Source organism: Diceros bicornis, chromosome 28 (assembly GCF_020826845.1).
Source record: "Diceros bicornis minor isolate mBicDic1 chromosome 28, mDicBic1.mat.cur, whole genome shotgun sequence".
Taxonomy (NCBI): domain Eukaryota; kingdom Metazoa; phylum Chordata; class Mammalia; order Perissodactyla; family Rhinocerotidae; genus Diceros; species Diceros bicornis.
In genome coordinates this window covers 39,696,222-39,717,456 of record NC_080767.1, presented here as the reverse complement: position 1 = coordinate 39,717,456, position 21,235 = coordinate 39,696,222, and the positions used below count along the sequence as shown (strand labels likewise).

General features: G+C 47.0%; 1 protein-coding gene across 1 annotated transcript in view; it reads left to right on the top strand.

The window, feature by feature from the left end:
• Nucleotides 1-20,425, top strand: part of DDX31 (DEAD-box helicase 31) — a 78,370-nt gene extending 57,945 nt beyond the window's left edge. Inside the window, exons 19-20 of the mRNA XM_058524364.1 lie at nt 2,000-2,168; nt 19,681-20,425. Coding sequence (XP_058380347.1) covers nt 2,000-2,168; nt 19,681-19,867 — 356 coding nt within the window. The 3' untranslated portion in view covers nt 19,868-20,425. The remainder of the gene's footprint in view (nt 1-1,999; nt 2,169-19,680) is intronic.
• Nucleotides 20,426-21,235: the final 810 nt, after the last annotated feature.

Here is a 21,235-nt window from a genome sequence, read left to right as displayed (position 1 = left end):
TGAAATGCTGCCTGACCAGTCGTCGAGGGAGAAAACACTTCTGCCATTTCTTGGCAAACTCATTATCCCTGTAAAACTGTTAGCTGGGCACCTGCGTCTCCTGGGACAGAGGCTCTCCAGTCATCAACTCTTAGGAGTGGTGGAGAGAAGAGGAGGAAGAGGGGTGTGTGGGGCGGAGGCCGGCGAGCTAATCTGCTTAAGCAGAAGAGTGGTGTGAACAAGGAGGTCTGGGCCAGCATTTGGGTAACTGAGATTTTAAAACTGCAAACTCTGGTTTGGCTTGGCTTGGCTTGGCTTGGCTTGGCTTGGCATGGCATGGTTTCAGTCTGCTTTTTTAGACCAGAGTAAATGTTGGGGGTTGAGGAGAGAAAGGGAGGGAGAGAAGGCCTGAGTCTCCTGGGCCATGGTAGTTGTGTGGTTTTCCTCTCTGAGGACTTGAATATGGAGCTCTGTGCCTAGAAGCCTGGTGTCAGAACCCTCCAGACAGCACAGACCATTTGAAATCTTAAAGATTTTCCTTGAAAAAGATAGTCCCCAGTTATTAAAAAAGAGAGTAAGCAGAGATTTAAGTGAGGGGTGCAGAGAAGTTGCCTTGGTTATTATTTCTCATCGATTGGGAAAAGGAGTTCACTTTGCTCAGTAAATAGAGCTTTGATGGATTCCCAGGATCCTTCCAGGAGCTGATCTGCTAAAATGACACTTTTTATTACTGTTCATAAACGCCAATCTCCAGGTGCTGCTGGGATATTATGTTTAAGCTGTGGGCAAACTTACCAGTCCAGTGGCTCAACAAGCAAGGGCGAGAGAGGCTGGTGTTTAGTGCCTGCTTCCATCAGCCGGTGCAGTGCTGGGCTCTGGCTTGGCTGGCAGAAGAGCAGGGCTGGGAAGTCAGTTAAGCAGGGATGGGGATGGGAGTGCTTTTCAGAACAATCCGTCCTGCCCTGTTGGAGTGAGAAAAGGGCAGACACTTGATTTTCATTGTTATGGCAAGATACTCAAGGGCAACCAGGTATGGGAAAATCTTTCCTCAAAGGAATGCCGAGTTAAGGTGTAGCAACAGATCTACCCTCCTGGGAAGCAGGTCTGGTGTTTCTCTGGCCAGTGCCGGCATCTAGAACCAGGGACCTTTTTCTTTAAAGTAGGAATGAAACTTTCATGATAGAATGTCTGATGAACATCTCTAAACTGTTGGCAATCCTCAAGGGAAGAACTGTTTTATGGACTATTTTAGAAATTTAATAATTTTCTTTATCCTTTTTAAAATTCTGTTTTCATTTCCTTTTTTATGCATTCTTTGAATGCGTAAGAAGCACTGTATCGGTCAATCCTGGATACTTTAGAATGAATTTGGTTTTAAAATCCCATGAGTACACGAAGACCTGGGATCAGTGATTCCTCTGCATGGGGGAGCTGGAGATGGGGTGTGTGGTGGAGGTTATTATAGTAATATCATATAGTAATAATAAACATAATGGCAATCATAGTAAAGCCTTTTGAACCTTTTGAATTTTGTAACATTTGCATGTATTAACTATTCAAAAAATAAAATTTAATTAGGAAAAAATTTGTCTAATATAAAAATCTAATGATTTCATTTTTCATGAGAAAATGATATCATACATTAATCATGTCTTAGTTTCTTCATTCTCACTTTCATTTGTTTATACAGTGAACATTTATCAAATGCCCGCTGTGTGCCAGGTACTGTGCTAGGCCCCAAGACTATAATGAAAAAGAAAACGGGACCCCTGCTACACAGTAAAATCTGAAATTATATTGGGTTTATTCAAGTGATAATTGTGGCCTATAGGGGTTTTTTTTGAGGAATTAAGAAAAAATACACAAATATAGATTTCAAATGTGCATGTATGTTGTGCTGTCCTGGTTGTGTGTCTGCCATTGCTTGGCGAGATAAACTGCAGGACGCCATGAGGCTGGGCAGAAGTGGTGCTCTGAGACCCCATCCTGACAGCCTCCGTCTCCCTCATTTTTCTTTCAGCTCTGCAGTCCTTCATCCGGGCCTATGCAACCTACCCCCGGGAGCTGAAGCACATCTTCCATGTGCGCTCGCTTCACCTTGGGCATGTGGCTAAGAGCTTCGGGCTAAGAGATGCCCCCAAAAATCTTAGTGTCTCAGCTATAAAGAAGAGGAAAGCAAACCTGAAAAGGTAAGACTAGCTGAATTTGTCCTGTGACAAATGGCTGAAAGTCAGGTGGATGTAGAGAGCCCTGTTCAGATTAGCAGAGTAAGATGATACGGTAGGCTGCTGTGTGCTCAGTGCAAACTCTTCCAACTTTGGTTTTTCTGGTAAATTATCACCAGTTTCTGCCCTTCTCTCCATATAATAAGTGCTTCGAACAATGGGAAAAATATCCAATCTGAATGTTTTTAAGGCAGCTGCAGAAATTCAGTGGTGTCTTCTGTCGGGACCAGAGGTAGTGGGGATTATTGGGGCAGCAGACAAGCCTGTTGGGTTGTCTTCACTGCCCACCAGTAGAGTCACTTGGGATTTGCCACAGTTGGAGCTTCAGATGTGCTGTGGAAAGCTTCTGGGACTTGTACGAAGACTTCTGGTGTGTTCCATGAAATAAGCCCTGGTGACATACCGTGACCTGGTGAGATGGGAGGGGCTGCCTGCAAGCCCCAGCTTTGCCGGCCAGGCTGGCTCCGGGGGCCTGGCTGGGATCTCCCAGCACTGCATGTTGCTCTCCTTGATGCTGACACACGTCTCTAGTGCTGAGCACTCGTAGAGGCAAGCGCAGTGGACTCCTCCCCTCCTCCTCTCACCCACCTCCCTCAAAAAGCATGTTCAGAACTGTCCAGAGGTCCTAGTGAGAGGAGAGTCAGAGCGAGCAGTGTTGTCCTGGGGGTTGGATGCTGGGCTCTGAGTCCATCTTCACAATTTCAGGAGGTCCTGAGATGATTTCCCTCAGCAAAATACATTTGTAAAAGGTCTTCTTTCTCTCCTCAAAGACAGGATGATCTTGTAGTACCAGACCCAGCCCCTCACAGGAACTAGAGTATTTTGAATACCATGAGCTGCTTTTATAGGGAATTTTGGGATAGATTGACGTTACTGCTTATGCAACGTGTAGGTGGCAAGGATACACTGAGCAAATGTTTGGGGGTACAAAGAACCCTTGAATGCTCTAGACAGTTACTTTGCATTGTAGATCCTTCTTTTTGCACATTGATTACAAATGTCAACATGTACTTGCCCTGTCTCAGAGAATCTGTAGGCAATACTCACGTTCCAGCACAATGTTCATCTTGTTCATTCACTGAGGAGTGTTGATTACATCATCAACCTCGTCAGGGCCCAGTCTCTCTGGTGTGAAGTGACAAAGGGAGAAGGACCGCCCAGTGTAGGGAAATGACTATTGGTGTTGGAGTCAGGGAACTTGGACTTCACTGCCAGCTGCAGCCTAATGTGAGCTTTGGACCATATCTTTGCTTCACTTCTCAGAGCCTCAGTTTCCTCAGCTACAAAAGAGAGAAGAAATCTACTTTTTTTAGCTACTTTGCGAGATTGTTTTGGGAATCAAAATTAGGTGATGCATGTGAATATGCCTTTTGAACCATAAGGGGCCATACCGATGAAGTGCTTAGGACAGAGAACTAGAAACCAGGTGAGTTAAGATTCCAGAACATTCAACTTGATCTGTCCAGGACTTGGCATCTACAGGGTTCTTTATAATGGATAAAATTTTACCTAGTTCTGATTTCAACTTTGGAATTTTTAAGATGCTTGGTTTTTCTATTGTATTGATACCTCTCGTATAGGACAGTACTCCAGTATGTGCGAGGCAGCTGTTTTTCCACATGCTGCTGTCGCGTAATGCCCGGATGAAAGCAAGCCACGTCTAGCTCTGGTTTCTTCCAGGCAGTTTTGAGGTGCAGGGTGCTGCCTGCCTCCGCACATTACCTGTCCTGGGTGGGGCTGTAGCCAGAGACTTCTCTGCCTGCCCACTGCTAGAGCCACGTCCTCCCAGAGGGAGGGGACACCTCAGATCTACTCCCAGGCGTGATGGCTGTTCCAGGATTTGGGGCTGCCATGCTCCCGAGTTAGATTCTTGTCTTTGGATTTGGGGTAGCTAATATCTGTGCGTGTTAGCTTCGATTCTGAGTATGTGACAAAACTGTGAGTCTTGCAGTCAGGTGTGAGAGTGGCCTCCTAGAATCTGGAAGGCTGACCATGCTGTCACCATCTCTAAAGTGTTGACACTTTGAGAAGGTAAGAGTAGACTTACCAGATGGTTACTGATAAAAACGCATATTTTGTTGATTCCTCTCCCTGTAAATAAATGCAATCCCAATATTTTATTGTTAGCAGATGATCTACCTTTATGACTGGGAATTTCATTAGCAAGTGTTAATCCAGATAGCAGCTCTTCAGACTGGGTTGTCCTCAGCTCTTACCCAGATCCTGGAAAGCAGAGCGGCGGGGCAGGGAAGCAGTTGGGAGGGGGACTTGGAGCCAGCATTGTCCTTACCTTGAGAAGCCACTAGGGAGAGAGCAGGCCGCTGCCTCCTGCTTCAGCTGACCCTCGCCAGCAGATGGGCACCAGGACTACTATACCCCTGTGAGCAGGGGATTTAACAGGGCTTTATTTAGGGAAGAATGGGCTGATTAGCCGATAAAGAGCATGTAAGATGGTATGGGGCAGCCTTTGATGTCTGGCTGGCGCGGCAGGGAGCCGGGTGGTGAGTGACAGCAGTGTGTCACAGGATTACTCTGCCCGTGACAATGCCGCTCTCTGTTCTTGCCGTGTCACCACTCTGTTATAGCTACTTCTTCCGTTGTTATGCCCTTCTTTTGAAGGCATTTCTCCCCACTCTCCTTACGTCCTCCCACCCCACCCCTGCCTTGCTAACGCAGACGGGCACTCAAGGATACAGTAGGTACCTTTTTTTATTTGGACAAATCTTGTCGCTCCTGGAGGAAGAATGACTTTGCAGCTAATCTGCACATGGACCGTACATAATTGTGGTCAGGGTAAGTGGCAGAGAAAACTGGACAGATTTTCCACACCTCAGTCAGGGCTCAAGCAAATACCAGTTGCTGCTTTTTGAGGACTGGAAAGAAAAGTCCATTAAACCCCACAAAGTGCGGAGAGTTATGCTGTGGCCACGATGATTGTTCGGGGCTGAGGCGTCTCCTCTGAAATCCATCTGTCAAGAAAGAGAATGGGTTCCTTATGTTTTGTATGGGTGGATAAAATAATAGCACCAAATTCTCTAAATTATTCTGCATTCCATTTTATGGTGTTTACTGCCTAGAATAATTATATGTCATATGCAAACCTCTGATATCTGCAAACCAAATCCATCAGACAGTAAGCAAAATCCTGTCTCACCTGTCATGTGCCAAACACGGAGTTCAACCAGGTGTTGAAATGGGAAGCAAGGGCAGGTTAGGTTAGGAGACTATTAGGCTTTTCCATGCAAATGACAAGGGGAATTTTATCTTGTCTGTATGCGTTTATTCCTTTACCTGACCACTTTTCAGAAAAGGAAAATAAATAGTTAATGTCCCCAAATGAGAACTTAATCACCAGGTCTCTGTCTACTTTTTCAGGGCTCAGTTCTGAAAAGGAACACTAAAGGTCTTCCCCCTGCACACAAATACAGTCATAGTCACAAAAACTCTTCTGACACCTACACACAAACCTGTCAAAACAGCCCCCCACCCCAACATCTACATATACATGTACACAGAGAGTTGGTGCTATTGGTAAAATATTGAATGGCCCCTTAGCAACATCCGTCACGTACACAGCATTTTCCTCCAGTGAAATGCAGCTCTTATTTTGAAGCTGGTAGACTCAGCAGTTCCTGAGAAGCAAAGGTAGCATACCTTCCAAAATTTCCGTCTTCTCAGGAGATACTGAGACTCAGCAGTGTCTGCTATGAAAGGGCAGAGTTGTATTATTTGCCAGGTGTCTGTCTGTCTAGGCCGTCACACATATGAGGAGAACGTGTCCAGGAACAGTGAGCAAGCATGCCGAGGGGGACTGTGATTCCTCATCTCTCTGACACTCTGTGAAGAAGGATGGCCCAAGAATATAGAAACTAATGTGCCTTAAAGTCTTGGTGTAATTCTGACAATGTGACAGACAATATGAACTACCCTATCTCATGTGAATTATGTGCAATAATTATAAAAAGCACTACTTTTCCCCAAACAATTTAGTTTGTAGCTACCTAAGACTGGTCTTACCCTGGCTTCTGCCATCTGTGCCTTTCTGATGTTGTTCTTAGTGCCTAGAAACATCTGGGACATCTTTATCAGTAATTCAGTAATTTTGCTCCCCTGTTCTCAGCTCCATTCTTTTAAAATTAGTAGATCAACAATCTGAATTGTTGACTATTCTGAAAAGAAATACAGTTTTATTTTATTTGTATAAATTTTCTCAAACCAGCCTAGCTAAAGTGTTACCTGGTAGTTCCTGATTTTATCAAGCAGGTAAATAATGTGAAATTAGGGATCTCTTATCTCTTACTACTCACTGGATCTGAGTGTGCTCAGCAGGCGGGATCAGTAATAAAAGGGCATGTGAGGCTGGCTCCCCTGGCTCTGGCCTCCCATCGGAACCACCACACCCTCAGGCACCACGAAGCATTTCTTTAACCTCTGTTGCTTCCAAAGTTCTAGATAGAGCGTATTCTCTAAAATAAGTACACATCCTTGTGGAGATCATACTTGCTTTTCTCATCTGAATTATCACAAATGCTTTGTCACTAAAGTTCAAATTAGAGACTTTGCAAAGCTCCGTTTTTTGGACATTTTTCATCTTTGAAGGCCTTTGCTGTGTCACTCTCTGATTCTCACTCTCACTCATTCAATAATTGTTAAATAACAAATAGGAGTTGCTATGTTGAATGGTCCTCTAGTTTGAGAAGATTACACCCCCACTAGCCGTCTCCCTTGCCTCTCCCTTTGTTTCTTAAACACCAACTATGGGGAATGGCGCATGGTGGTTAAGAGTCTGAGTTTAAGGGGCCAGCTCAGTGGCGTGGTTGTTAAGTTCATGTGCTGTGCTTTGGTGGCCCGGGGTTCATGGGTTTGGATCCCAGGCGTGGACCTACACATCGCTCAAGCCATGCTGTGGCGGTGTCCCATATACAAAATAGAGGAAGACTGGCACAGATGTTAGCTCAGGAACCATCTTCCTCACCAAAAAAAAAAAAGTCTGAGTTCGAGTCACCCAGGCATCTAGATTGAATCGTTTGTCATCTGTGTTCCCTTGGACAAGCGACTCAGCCTCTCTGCCTCTGTCCCCTTGCCTCTCAGATGGGGGCGCTGGAGCCTCACAGTGTTGTCATGGGATCAAACCAGATGATGAGGATAAAGCATTGACGCAGTGTCTGGAACGTGACTGCACGGGAGCACTTGTTGAGAAGGAGAACAATGACAGTCATACTGGTTCTTTCCCCCGGCCTTCATTATGCTTATGAGTATCCCTGGGACAGAGCATGAAAGTGTAGTTAACTGTCAACCTTTTAGCACCCTTGAACTTTTCTTTTGAGGAACAACCTTGAAAACATGGAACCAGTTCCCCCCAAGACTAGCATTAAGAAGCTGCAGCTGCATCTCCCTGTAAAGCAATATTCTCATCATTAGGAGCAGCTTGCCTGCCAATTTTTATGTGGCATTTACAACCTCCCTAATATCACTTAATTAGCTGAAGGCAAACCTGGAATCTTGCCCACTGTGAAAATTTACTCGATTTCATTGAGCCAATTATGATTCTGTAAAAAGACAGATTGGCCAAACGTGAGATCAGAGGCTGGACAGAGCCACACTTGGAAACGTGGGGGTGTCTCCGTGTAAACGCACTGCACCCGAGTCTGTTCTCCTTCCTCCATCTTGGAGCAGTGTTCAACACTGTCGATCCCTCTGGCCTCCTTGAATGGGTCTCTTCCCTTAGCTTCCCAGACCCTGTGTTCATGAATGGCAGCTCTCGGCCCCTCACCTTCATCTGAACTTCCAGAACAGTCTGCTGCTGAGTCTTCTGCAGCCGCTCTGCTCCCCTCCGACTTGTACTCCGCAGACAGCAGAGCCACCGCACTCCTCACCCATTTAGCCCTTGCTTCAAAACTTCTGGTGACGTCTCATTGCTCTAACGATGAAAACAAATGACAACAACAAACCCCTCCTTCCAAGGCCCTGCTGCCCTCTCCGCCTCATCTGGCACCACCATTTTCCCTGTTCTCTCCTCAGGGCCTTTGTCCCAGCGTGCCATGGGCCTGGGCTTCTCCCCGCTCCTCTTCATCTTTGGAGCCCCGTCCCTTCTGTGAGGCAGTCTTCTTCTTTTTTTCTTTTTAAAAAGATATTGATTTTTATTTTTTATTTATTTATTTATTTTGTGTGTGTGTGAGGAAGATCAGCCCTGAGCTAACATCCATGCTAATCCTCCTCTTTTTTTTTGCTGAGGAAGACCGGCTCTGAGCTAACATCTATTGCCAATCCTCCTCCTTTTTTTTTCCCCAAAGCCCCAGTAGATAGTTATATGTCATAGTTGCACATCCTTCTAGTTGCTGTATGTGGGACGCGGCCTCAGCATGGCTGGAGAAGCGGTGCGTCGGTGCGCACCCGGGATCCGAACCCGGGCTGCCAGTAACGGAGCGCGCGCACTTAACCGCTAAGCCATGGGGCCGGCCCATGTGAGGCAGTCTTCTGACCCGCCTGCTCAGGGGACACCCCACCCCTCTCCCCTCACCCTACACTGCCTTCTCAGCAGTTTAACATCTGCTTGTGTTGCTGTTTGTATGTGTGGTTCGTGTCTGTCTCCTGCTCTTGAGTGTAGCTCAGAGTGGAAACCCTGTCTGCTTTTTCTCATCACGTCCCCAGCACCTTCCATAGAACCTGAGACATAGTAGGTGCTCAGGAAGTATTTTCGAATATATGAATGAAAACTGAAAGCATTCTGTAATTCTGAGAGGAGGAGCATAAAGGGAAAGAAGGAAAAAGGAGATTGTTCTGACATGAAAAAGAGGTAAATGCCTCTTAATTGTTTGGTGAACCCAGCAAACCCAGATCCTGCCAGGTGGGGCACTTGCCTTTCAGGGTTCCTGTTCCACTCCTCAGTCAGTCCTGAGCAAACAAGCGTGGGATCACCTTTCTCTGGGCAAAATAGCAGTCCCCAGAAGGACTGGGCCTCTTTCTCTGTTTCCCTGACTTCGAGGGTGGAGGAGGCATGGGGATCAGCACGCGGAACGTGGAGGTGAACGGGTTCAGGATCGGGGTCTCCACCTCACCTAGACAAGGCCAGAGCAGATGTCCGGAGGGAGGGTCAGATCACTTGACCTCAATCTGAAGACCAGAAGGAAACAGCTAGGACCACCGGTAGTAGCTGTGAGGACAGATGTGCGTGTCCTGTGGAATTGGGGAACAGAATCTACCCAAGAGCTGTATAAAAATACCTTTGCCCAGGCCTCAACCTAGGAGACCTTGGTTCAGTAGAGTCTGAAGTCAGGAAGAGTAAGATGGAGGTAATCACGAACTTGACTACTGAATCTCAAAAATCTAGACCCAGGTTCAACCTCTGGGAACCTGAAATTGTGATCCCTGGAGCAGGTGATGGGGTGTCTTTCTTAACACAGGAGGGCAGTATGGTGCTAGCTAAGTGTACCTATGGTTTAAAGATAAGTTCAGATTAGTTAATAATTTAACGTAGAAGCTGGGTGAGCTGCACAGATTGTAGACAAGAGCATATTCTGCTGGCCTCTCTGCCAAGGGAGACAATGGGTGACTTTGAAGTCCACACTGGATTATCTCTTTGGGACATTTGTACTGAGAAGTGTCCAGACTGGGACAAGGGACAGGAAGAATGCTGTGAAAAGTGGCTAGGTCTCTTCTGGTTGGAGAACACCTGGCACAGAGTAGTCAGTCACTCAGGGACTATGTGTCAAATGAGTTCCTTGTTGGTTATTGCGTTCACCCCGTTGCGTTCACAGGCAGCTCCAAATGGATTGCACCGTGGAGGCCCAGGCCCCAGTGGAGGGCTCGCCCCCTTGCCCTCTCAGCACATCCGGTTTTAATTCCCTTCCCTTCTCTCTGTGGTCAGGTGCTGTGGGCCCTGCCTTTCAGGGCTCTGGTTTAATTACAGCTGTGCACACGCAGCTTTTTACATTTGGCCTTTGGCTTCTACCATGATTTTTTTCTATCTGACGCCATGCAATTACCAGCTCTCTGCCTCCTCGTGGAATAAACACACCCTCATCCCCACCCGGATAATGAGGCGATTAGAGGGATTTCACAGTGACCCTGTGCTTCCTCCACACCTGGGTCACCTGCAGACAGCGGGAACCACAGGGTGTGCTTTCAGTCAAGCAGTCAGGGCTGACAACAAAGAACAGGAACCCAGCCAGCCTCTCCTGGGAGGATGCTGGAGACGGTCACATTCGCTGTAGGAGCCTTCCAAGCGCTGGAATTAGGAGATGTGGCTGGCCAGGACGAATCGGCAGACACCAGATGAGGCTGCATGCAACAGGAGAATACCCAGCCCTTCATTAGGTCGTCCTTGCTTGGAGCTCTTCTGGTTCATACCATTTGAGAAATCAAGAAAGAGCTGACCCCAGCTCCCCCCTTGCTACACACGGTTTAGTTTTAGTCATCCTAAACCCCTCCAACTGCCAGCTACTCACTCTCTCCTCCTCTCATCTGTCCCATCCCCAGCCCCTCCACACTCTCTCTACTTGAATGATGCCACAACCTTTCCATCTTGATAGGACCTATACGAAATGACTCTAGGTCTTTAGCAAATGTCATCTTCATTCTTGTCCTGGTGTTATAGCAACAGTCCAAAACATAGAGTAATGTCTTAACTACTTACTAGCCAAGAAAAGGGATGCGGTTTGAGAACCGACATCCTGGAGAGACAGTGTGTGACTCTTTGCCTGTTAGTTTTAAGTTCTTTGGTGGCAGCAGCATCTCTCTTGAGGGCTTATGTGTGCCCTCGGCTGTGCTGAGTCCACCGTGTTATCTCATCGAGACCTCACCAGGTCCCTGTGACCAAGGCAGGGTCTCCGGTAACCCGTGAGGAAATGGGTGTGCCCGGTCACGTGGCCCCAAGTCTGAGAGACCGCGGAGCCAACATTCCTAGCACTTGTCTGCTTCCTTGCATATCCCTTTTGGAAGCTTCTGGTTTCTAGAATCAGTTTTGGGCAAAAACAAGTATATGAACCCTGTTAAGGGTGTTTTTTTTATGTGAACAGATAATTATGTAACTGAAGAAATAGACTTAAGGCAGGAGATATTTTGGTTGTGTATATGGAAGAATTTGATTTGAAACCATCAAAGTAGCAAACCCTGGAGTGGGTTGTAGTATCTTGATGTTCATGGGGCAGTTGTCTCAAAAGATCTTTGAGAAGAGATGATTGCGGCAAAATCTGGATCCGACTTTTTCTCTTGTTTTCTTCCACATCTAGAGGTAGAAGTGTGCAGTGGAAGAAGCCTGGGCATGAGGTCAGACATTCTCAAACTTGAGCCCAACCCTGGCAGTCAGAACAGCTTAGCTGTAAGCTGGGGGTCCCATAGGGTTGTGTGGGTGTGGGCAAAGATAATGAACACGTAGCACCTGGCACCATGATGTGCTTAGTTAGAGAGGTTGTTCAGTACATGCTTTTCCTCTACCTTGTCCCACTTCCTCTCTCTGAGTCTGTAAATAAAAGGCAAAAGTGTCATGGACTCTTCCCTGAAGGCTCCCAGCCTGGCCCGACCCTTTCCTGTCAGTCGCATCGCTCCTCGGTCATCTGTAAGGCCTCGGCTTCAGCGCTCCCAGCAGCGGGGGGCTCGCTGCCTCCGGAGTGGACCCTGCTCTCTGTTAGAGCTCCTGAAAATAAGCCCAAAGGGGCTACTTTTCACTTCCCACCCTTGGTCTGTTTCTACTCTGGTCTCTGTGAGATCCAAATGCTGAATGTGCGTTATTTGCAAACATAAAACTACAAGATGTTGATATCATTGATCAAAGGGATCCCTGGTCCACACGACATGTGTCAGATACCTGATGACAGCTCCTTACCTCCTCTGCCTTTCCTCTTTTCCATACTTTTCATAATAATACCAGTCAACGTTTAATGAGTGCCTTCCCAGCGGGCACTGTGATAAGCACTTTGATTCATTAGTTCATTTAATCCTTTTGTAAGTGAACAGACTGGGACTGGGAGCAGTAGGTACCCTAGCCAAACCTGAAGAGTGAGTGCCACGGCCTTCGAGGGACAGTGCCAGGACCCTCCCACTCTGAGGGGCCAGCTTTGCCCCGGGTGCCTGTCCCGGGCCCTACAGCCCCAGCACCTCCTGCTCCTCCAGCACAGTCCATTGTCTGGATGACTTCTCTCAGCCTAGGTTCTTTTGAAAATCTGCTTCCTAACGCTACCCAGACTTCCAGTAGAGACTGACCAGCGCAAATAGGAGGGCGATCACGTGTCTTGGTACAGCTAACGGTAAGAGCAAGGATCATGGCTACCACTGATGTGGCGCTCAGCACCGGCCAGGCTCTTGTCTCCTCTTGTCCTCCCTGCCATCACGTGCTGTCCCTCCTTGTGTGCGGGGCTGGGATTCGCACCCAGGCCTCCTGGTTCCAGGTTCACAGTCTTCACTGTAGCAGCTTCTCACATTCTTGGCATTTGGGTCATCCTCTGGCTCAGGTTGAAACTTGGCAGCTAAATCCCTGCCTGCCTGCACTCCTGATCGTTCGGACCACCCACCGTCATTGACCCAAGAGCAAGACCTTGCGTGTGCCCCAGCTCAGTATCACCTTTTAGCTGAGGCCCATCCCTGTGGCCTATTAGGGTGTTGTGGGTATTCTGTCATCCAGTGTGTTAGCTGTCCCTGCAGGCTTCTTTTCATCTGCACGTGTGATAAATATGCCTCCTAATGTCATCCGAGTCATCGATAATAGTGTCAAACAGGACAGGCCCAGAGGGTTTGGTGCTGGAATTCTGTCCTGAGCTTATCAATCTCAGTCAGTATTTTCAGGATAAAATCATACCAGTTACAGATACACTTAATTTCCATTTCCGTTTCCACCCTGTATTTCTCCATCTTAACAAGAATTCATAATATTTTCACAGAGAATGTAAGTTTATAAAGCACACTAACATGCTCTAGTTCATTTTCCTCCACACTAGCCCGGTACCTGTGTGGAGGCCCTTTCCGACCTGTGAGGAAACTAAGCCTGGAGAAGGCTCTTGACTCTACAAGGCCATCAGCTAGGGGAGGGGCAGAGCTGGGATTTCAACGAGGGCCATCAGAATTCTGGTTCCCCCCCCTTCCCCACCACTGCCACCCTGCCACGTGATGTCCATGCCTGAGTCCCAACAGAACCTCTGTAAAAGTTTCTGTCACTTGGGCTAAATAATCTCAAAATTCCCATCCCTTTCTGGGATTCAGATTCAGCGCTTCACTTTTAAACATTGGCCATCTCCAAGTGTTCTCTCTGTTCTCTCTTCCATTGCGCCTGCCTTTCCAGGCAGCAAATCCATCATGGCATCAGTGGACTGATTGCCTGGGACCCGCGCGGCCTGGTGGCCTGCCCGCCCTCGGCCTGGGGCTCGGAGTTCTTTTCTGCTCTTCACTGGATCTTGTTCTTTGGTGTAAGGTGGAGACCCACTTTTTATCGATTGCTGTGTCCACAAAGCCTGTCTCAGGAATTTTGCTGTAAGATCTGCTGCCACGGCAGGCTTGCCTGGAATGGGGTGTCTTCTGGGGCCCTGGTAGTTTTACAAAAGCTAGAGTTGGTTTGATCCTCAGAAATCACCAAGAAGGCATCCCTGAAATGGTCAGCCCACCAGTGTGCATCTCTGCCAGAGTAGGATCCAAAGGTTAAAAAGTCTTGATATGGTTCCTTTTCCTTCAGGGACCGGAAGAGGTTTGACAGCGTGTTCCCTTCAGTCTCTAAATTACCATCGCACGCTGGCTGAATCTTCACCTGAACTACTTTGTTGCACCAAAGGGACTGCTTGTCAAATTCTCCCTGGAGTTGTTTGTTACTCCTTCTGTAATCTGAGAGCCACCAAAACCCCGTGCAGACTTTGCTGCCTTTTCTTCATCCATAGAGCAAGGCAGAGTGTAGTGCCGTCTGATGTCGTCACTGTCTCCTACTGCGATCACTTAGAACCAGGCTTTTCTTCCACTTGGGAGGCTTGCTTCCGCTGCCGAGTCCTTCGGGGCCTCACCGTGGCCCTGGGTCATTTGCTTACAAGCTGACTCTTTCAGATTAGAGAAATAAATACACTTTACCAGGCCTTTGTCTGTTTGTCCATCTGTCTGTGTTAATTATACCAAGAGAAAAATCCCTCACAAAAATCAAACAAACCGAAAGCCAAGGGCAAAGAGGTTTTTGATAAGTAAAAATTACTTTGATATTTCAGCATGGGACAAAATTCTACCATGTGACTTTTTTCCTGAGATGAGTATACTGGTTTTTTTCTGATTATAAAAATAATACATGTTCATTATAAAAATTCAAGAAATAGAGAAAAGCTTAAAAACCCCTAGTAAGGGCCGGACCTGTGGCTTAGCGCTTAAGTGCGCGCACTCTACTACTGGCGGCCCAGGTTCGGATCCCGGGCGCGCACCGACGCACCGTTTGTCCGGCCATACTGAGGCCGCGTCCCACATACAGCAACTAGAAGAATGTGCAACTACCACATACAACTATATCCTGGGGCCTTGGGGAGAAAAAGGGAAAGAAAAGGAGGAGAACTGGCAATGGATGTTAGCTCAGGGCCTGTCTTCCTCAGCAAAAAGAGGAGGATTGGCATGGGTGTTAGCTCAGGGCTGATCTTCCTCACAAAAAAAAAAAAAAAAACATGAAGCCACAATCCAGGTTAACCTTGATTCACATTTTCTAAATCCTTCAGACTTTCTCTGCATATATGCATATATGGATTTTTTTGTGTCTATGATGAGATTGAACAAATCATATGATTTTTTTAAACTGCTTTTTTAAGTTATCCAGCTGTTACTTTTTTTTTTTTTTAAAAGATTTTATTTATTTATTTTTCCCCCCAAAGCCCCAGTAGTTGTATGTCATAGCTGCACATCCTTCCAGTTGCTGCATGTGGGACGCGGCCCCAGCATGGCCGGAGAAGCGGTGCGTCGGTGCATGCCCGGGATCCAAACCTGGGCCGCCAGCAGCGGAGCGCGCGCTCTTAACCACTAAGCCACGGGGCCGGCCCCCAGCTGTTACTTTTAAGATGCACTTTATCAGGGGTTCTAAAATCTTTGAGATTTGAGATAATATGAACATTGTTTTGTATTCAAAATATTTCAGGCAAGGAACTTGTTCCTCATTTTGATAAAAACTTAGAGCACAGTGGTTTAAGTGCTCAAGTCGTGGAGTCAGAATTCCTGGGCTCAAATCCTGGCTCTTCCATTACTGGTTTGTGACCCTGGACTCCATTACTGGTTTGTGACCCTGGACGTGTTAATTAACCTCTCCGCACCTCAGTTTCTTCACCAGTAAAGTGGGGAGACTAGTAGTGCCTGTTTCATAGGGTTGTTGGAGAAGTCAGTGAGTTAAATGCCTGTCAAGTGCTTAAAACAGGAGCTGACATACAGTCAGTGTCCTGTAAGGGTTGATAACATAATTGTTAAAGTCGCGTAGCCAGTTTGAATGGCTTTGATGTGAGCTGTTGTATATTTAAATCCATTAACAATTTATGTAATTGGTGTTTGCGTAAATGTTGTTTTAATATATTTGGTAGAACCCATTAATGTTGGCTGTTGTTATCATCATCATCATCATCATCATCATCATCATCTACTCTTTAAACATTGCCTGCAGGAAGTGTTCTAAAAGTCTGAAGGAATGTCCTGGAGGTGCATTTCAAATCCTTGGGGAAAAGATTTATTGTTCAGTGACTGTCTTGGATAACTGGGTAACTCTTGAGAAGAAATAGTTAAATTCTGCACATCCTACCATAAACCAAAATAAAATCTAGATGGAATTAAAGCAATAGCAGACTAAAAGAAAATACACTTGAATATTTTTAAAACCCTAGGATGAGGAAGACTTTTCTAAGCCTGTGTTAGAATGGCTAACCCTCTGTGAATTGTTCTGTGAATTTCTTGGTAGAATTAAGAGAAGGTCCTGAGATCTCTCTTCTCCAGTGGTCATCCTGCAGGCATATTGGTTTACTAATTAGGCTGCGATTTCACCTTACTGGCAGTGAAAGTAGCATCTGCCTATCCTGCTGGGTAATCCAGCCTGGGAACCAAGGGGGGTGATTCAGCCTTCACTATAAGGGTGTTCCCTGTGGTTAGATAAACTGATCTGTTGCTTGGTAACTAGAGGATTACTCTGGTGGATACTCAGGAAGCCCATTCGAGAGAGGTTTGGGTATTTGGAGGGCAAGAAAGGCAAGAAAGTTGCCAGGTTCCTGGGAGAAGTGCAGCTTGGCGGGAGAAGGAATCGAGCCCACATGTGCTCATCGTGTGCTTGGGTTTAGAACATTTCATCTTCCCATCTGTACTTTGCCTTTTCAGCACTGGGCCTTAGAACAAAGGAAAAGCAGGCTGTGAGCTGGCCGAGGGAAAGGTGGGTCCCCTTGGGGTGGCTGCTGTGACAGCAGGGGAAACCCCCACAGGGTTGACCCGAGGTTCTCCCCGCTAAGGAAGCAGTCTGGGTGTGGGTCTGGAAAGTGTGAACCTGTGCTTGCTCTCTGGACCACCAAGAGCCTGGGAGTTTGGCTTTGGGTCCCAAGTCGAAAGTACATTGACTGGAATAAAATCATAAAATAACTAGGAAATTTTGAGATCATAACCTCAGGGCAAGCAGGACCATCTCAAGACCTGCTTTCTAATGGCATCCTCTAGCGCAGTGTGGACTTGAAGGTCCTTAGTAAGTATGCCTGTGTGGCACGACACCCCCTACCCAGAGGTTACCTTCCGCTGCCCCAGACCAGCTGCATTTGTCTGGGACGGGACGGATCTTGTGTCTGTCGGAAGTGGCCCGAGTGACATGTGTGTCTACCTGTGTGTCACGTACGTTGGTGCAGTCTTCTGCGCCATCTCTTCCGCTGTCTACTGGACCACCAGTCCGAGGACACAGGCACGCAGCCGAGGGCCTGGGCCAAGTGTGCCGCCCTGCAGTCTGCGCTTGCTCTGTCGGCAGTTAGTGTATCAATCGCCCAAATAAGATTCTGGTTATTTATTTTGCTTCAGCAGTGGCAGGAGCAGTCGTTGAAGTGGTAGAACTTAGGCTGGGGAGGATATTTTGACTGAAATTTTGCATATTTTGAAACTCAGGTTGTTACATTTAAAATTATACACATTGTGAATACCTAGCTTCAAAAAGGGGGAAGAAAAAGCATTCCTTCCTGTCAGAGCCTTTTCCCTCTGTCTGTCATGTAACCCAACTAAAAATAAACTACAAGCACAAGAACTGGCAGCCTTCAGTTTGGAGCAAATTAGTGCTCACTGTGGGACCTGTCTCCTGGCGCTTCCAAACCACACATCAGCCCCCTGCCGTGCGGACCTCCCCCAGGACACCAGCGCAGTCCACCCAGGACAGCTCCAGGAGTTAGAATCACTGCTCTATGGGAGAGGGGGATGTGGTCGAAAGAGCCCTGGCCCACCTGTCCAGCGCCCGGAGTCAGTCCTGGCTGCTGTGTGGCCTTGGGGGAGTCGCTTGGCGTCTCTGGATCTCGTTTCCTCATTTTAAACTGTGATTGACTGAAATCCACATGCCAGCCACCAGCCAGCACCTTACATGTCTTATTTTATTCAATCCTTACAAAACCTTATGAGCTTTGTTCTAGGTATCATTCCCCATTTTTCAGATGAGGAAACTGAGGCAGAGAAAGGCTGAGTCATTCAGCTTGTGTTCATTCAGCTAATAAGTGACAGAGCCAGGTTCCAGGCCAGGCGTCTCCTTCACCCTTCAGCTCTCTTCTCTCTCCTTCACTCCTTAACACCTCTGTCATCTGCACCTATCGTCCCACTAAAACATTCCTGTGAGACCACAGAGGACTCGCCCATGTCAAATTGTGGTCGTTTGTCACCCTCGATCCTGGTGGACCTTCCTGTCACGCTTGATTGTTCCATCCTGGACGGGCAGCCTTGGGGGAAGAACGTGGGCTTTGAGTCCATCTGACCTGTGTTTGCATCTCGGCTTCTGTTCTTATGCGCTGGATCGTCTTGGGCAAGTTACTTTCCTCCTTGAGTCTTAGCTTCCTTGTCTGTAAAATGAGGATGATAATCACACTTACCTTGTTGAGAAAGGTAATACACGAGACAATGTAGAGGCCAGAAGGTACTTCCCTATGTATTTGTAATCTTCTCACAAGTCCTATCCCTGACACATACACACACGCTTGTTATAAACTCCTAGCCCTTAAATACTGGGTCCTAATTATCTCCTTGCCTCCAATCTTCTTTTTTCCTAGCAGTGGTTGGCGTTGCGTCCCTCCCTGTGTGTCACAGTAGAGGAGCACTGTAGACTGTCACACGGGTTCAGCCACATGTTGCTTGCACCCTGCCCTGCGGACTGTGCTTATAGATACGTGTGGTTGTGTGAACCTAGTTATAACGGCTTCACAGGATTCTGCAGCCTTTCATGATCACTAATAGCACAATAGTCTTGTTTTTAATTCTTGCATTTTAAAGGAGTTCTGTTATATTTATTTTGACCACAAGTTTAATCCAGTGTATCCTCTGATTATGACAGCAAAGAAAATGTTGTAAATGTAAGTAGTGGAGGGCAACACTGCCTTTTGTAAGAACCCCAAGATTGTATTACCCTAAGACAACGCCGTTTCGGTGTTAAAGAAATTGCCAACATGGCAATATGGATTTACTGGTGACGGTTTGTTGTTGTTTTGGTTAAAATCCTGTCTTAAGAAACATTATTTTACTCTTCAGTTTTCATAATCATTTTTCCCATGTATGATTGAACTTCTACAAATTTCCTCCTCTGATCTTCTGATCAAATGGTAAGGCTGCTGTCTTTTGAAAACAGTTACTAGGATTCAACATCTGAAATTGATTTTCAGCCTTTGGCATTTTCCGTGTGGATGGGGACAGGGAGAGACCTCCCTCTCACACCCTGGGTTGTGGGCTGCAGAAAGCTGCGGTTTTGGCCTCGGGGCGGACACTGACTGGTCTGCCCGAGCACACCCCGGGCTGGGGTTGTGTGGGGTCAGAGATATTTACCAGAGTCCCTGCAGTCAGTGAAGAGGTGTCTGTGACAGACACCCCAGCCCTCGCTGTTTGGCCCCATCAGGCAGCCGCTCTGTCCAGGGAGGAGGCCAGTAGCTTTGAACTGCATGGGGCTACGGGGAACTGCTAACACGCTTCCACTACTCAGTGTGGCTGAGTTTTGAGGTGGGGTTTTCCCCATCCTTTGGCAAACTGCTGTATCATACACCTCATTTGCCATCAGAGTAGGAGTGTGTATCGTTCTTTTTTTTTCCATGAAAACAACACAGAACAAAGCCTCACTTTTTAAAATGCCATGATATTTTGCCACCGTTATGAAAATCTGTCAGCGCCGTATCTAATCTTCTGGTGCATAGAATATCAAAACAAGCGCCATTGAAGGGATTGTACTCCTGTTAATACAAAAATGTCAGTTCCACAGTCTCGGAACCAGCTGCGATCAGCCTCTTGCCAAATAGGAAAGAAAAAAATAATAAAGTTTCTTTTCCCCTCTGCTGTTACTGTTCTTCAGGCCTGACCTTCATAAGAAGACCCACAGTAAACACCGCCTTGCTGAAATCTTGCGTTCGGAATACTCAAGTGGGATGGAGGCTGGCACTGCCAAGGTCAAAAAGCAAAACAAACACGCAGAGCCCGGGAGCCAGCCATGCAGCGCTGTCAGCTACCGGCGCCCAGCCTTGGCCGTGGGAAAAAATTAAAAACGCTCTCCGTGAAAGAGAAAAACCCAGAAAGGCTTACTGAGGGATGACAAGACTTCCCAGAAAGTTTTTTTAAACTATGCCTTTACAAGACTGGGCCTCAGAGTGGATCCTGGAGTTGACGTCGTGTTCTTGTCAGAGGGGCCCTGTGAGAACTAGCGGTGCTGCCTTTCCCTGAAGACTTAAGTCCCTAAGATTCCTAGAAACCACAGCCCTTCTCTCGTGAGGGAGGCCCTGGGAGGATCGGGGGACGGTCAGCATGGCATAGATTAGCCAGTTAATGCGTGTCTTATATAAGATGTCTTACGTCTTGTATTTATTCCATCAGGGCCAGACCTTATCTTCACCCGTAGGTCAGTGGTACCCCCACGACTCAGTGTCAAAGCCTGCCGTCCTGTGCGTCAGCCTGGTAACAATGTTCTGAAGAAGTTTCACAGTTTTACTCTAGCCCTATCAACACATACATTGGCATGAATTTTGTAAAATAGGATTTTAAAAACTGGAATTTGTAAAAGAAGAGAAAAAAGTATTTATTAAATCATTTTCTTGATGTACAAATGCTTTGTTAAGAAGGACTTTTGGTGTGGGTCACAACTGCTCGGGGTCTCCAGTCGATAAACCCTCTTGTTTTCCCTGTGCAGGCTGCTCTAAACGCCATCTTGCATTTACATGCATTGCTCTCTCTTTCATGTCCACAGAAAACTTACTTTCTCAGGGCTAATTGATTTACTGTTGCCTTTTTACTATTTGCCTTTGAAGTCAAAAGGCACGGTGTCCTCAGCTTTTTCTCCCATCGAATCCCATCTTGTCTTCAAGAAAGGTCTGGGGTCTTTGTATTGTGACCCAGGCCACAGCTGCCCCTCCCCCTTGTGTTTTCTGGGAGGTTTGAAAGAGGACTCCCAGGGCGTATTGATTTCCCAATAAATGTAAGATTTGGACACGGGTAACTGCGGAGGGTCTGAAGGAGAGTGGGGAAAAAGCCCCAGGCCTCTGTCGGGCGGTGCTCTGTTCTCTCCACTTGTTCTCCCATTCTGTTTTCCTTCTTCCTCCTCCTCTAACTTCAGTAGGTCCTCCAGACCCACATGAACTAAATGGCCAGGAAAAGATCACGCGAGTTGCAAGTTGGGCCGTTCTGCGGGGACCATGGAGGGGTGAGCGCCCTTGCCTCCGTCCCTCTCGTAGCTGCCGTCAGACGTAAGGCGAACGTCAGCAGATGCTCACACCAGCAAGGACGCCGGTGTGAGCCGCAGAAGCCCTGATCCTCCGCAGGAGGGAAAATTTGATCTTCTCCGAGTTGGCTGTCACACACGAATTAATAGGGATGGTTGGTGAATTTGTAACAATAATAATAATAATAAACCCTGCAGC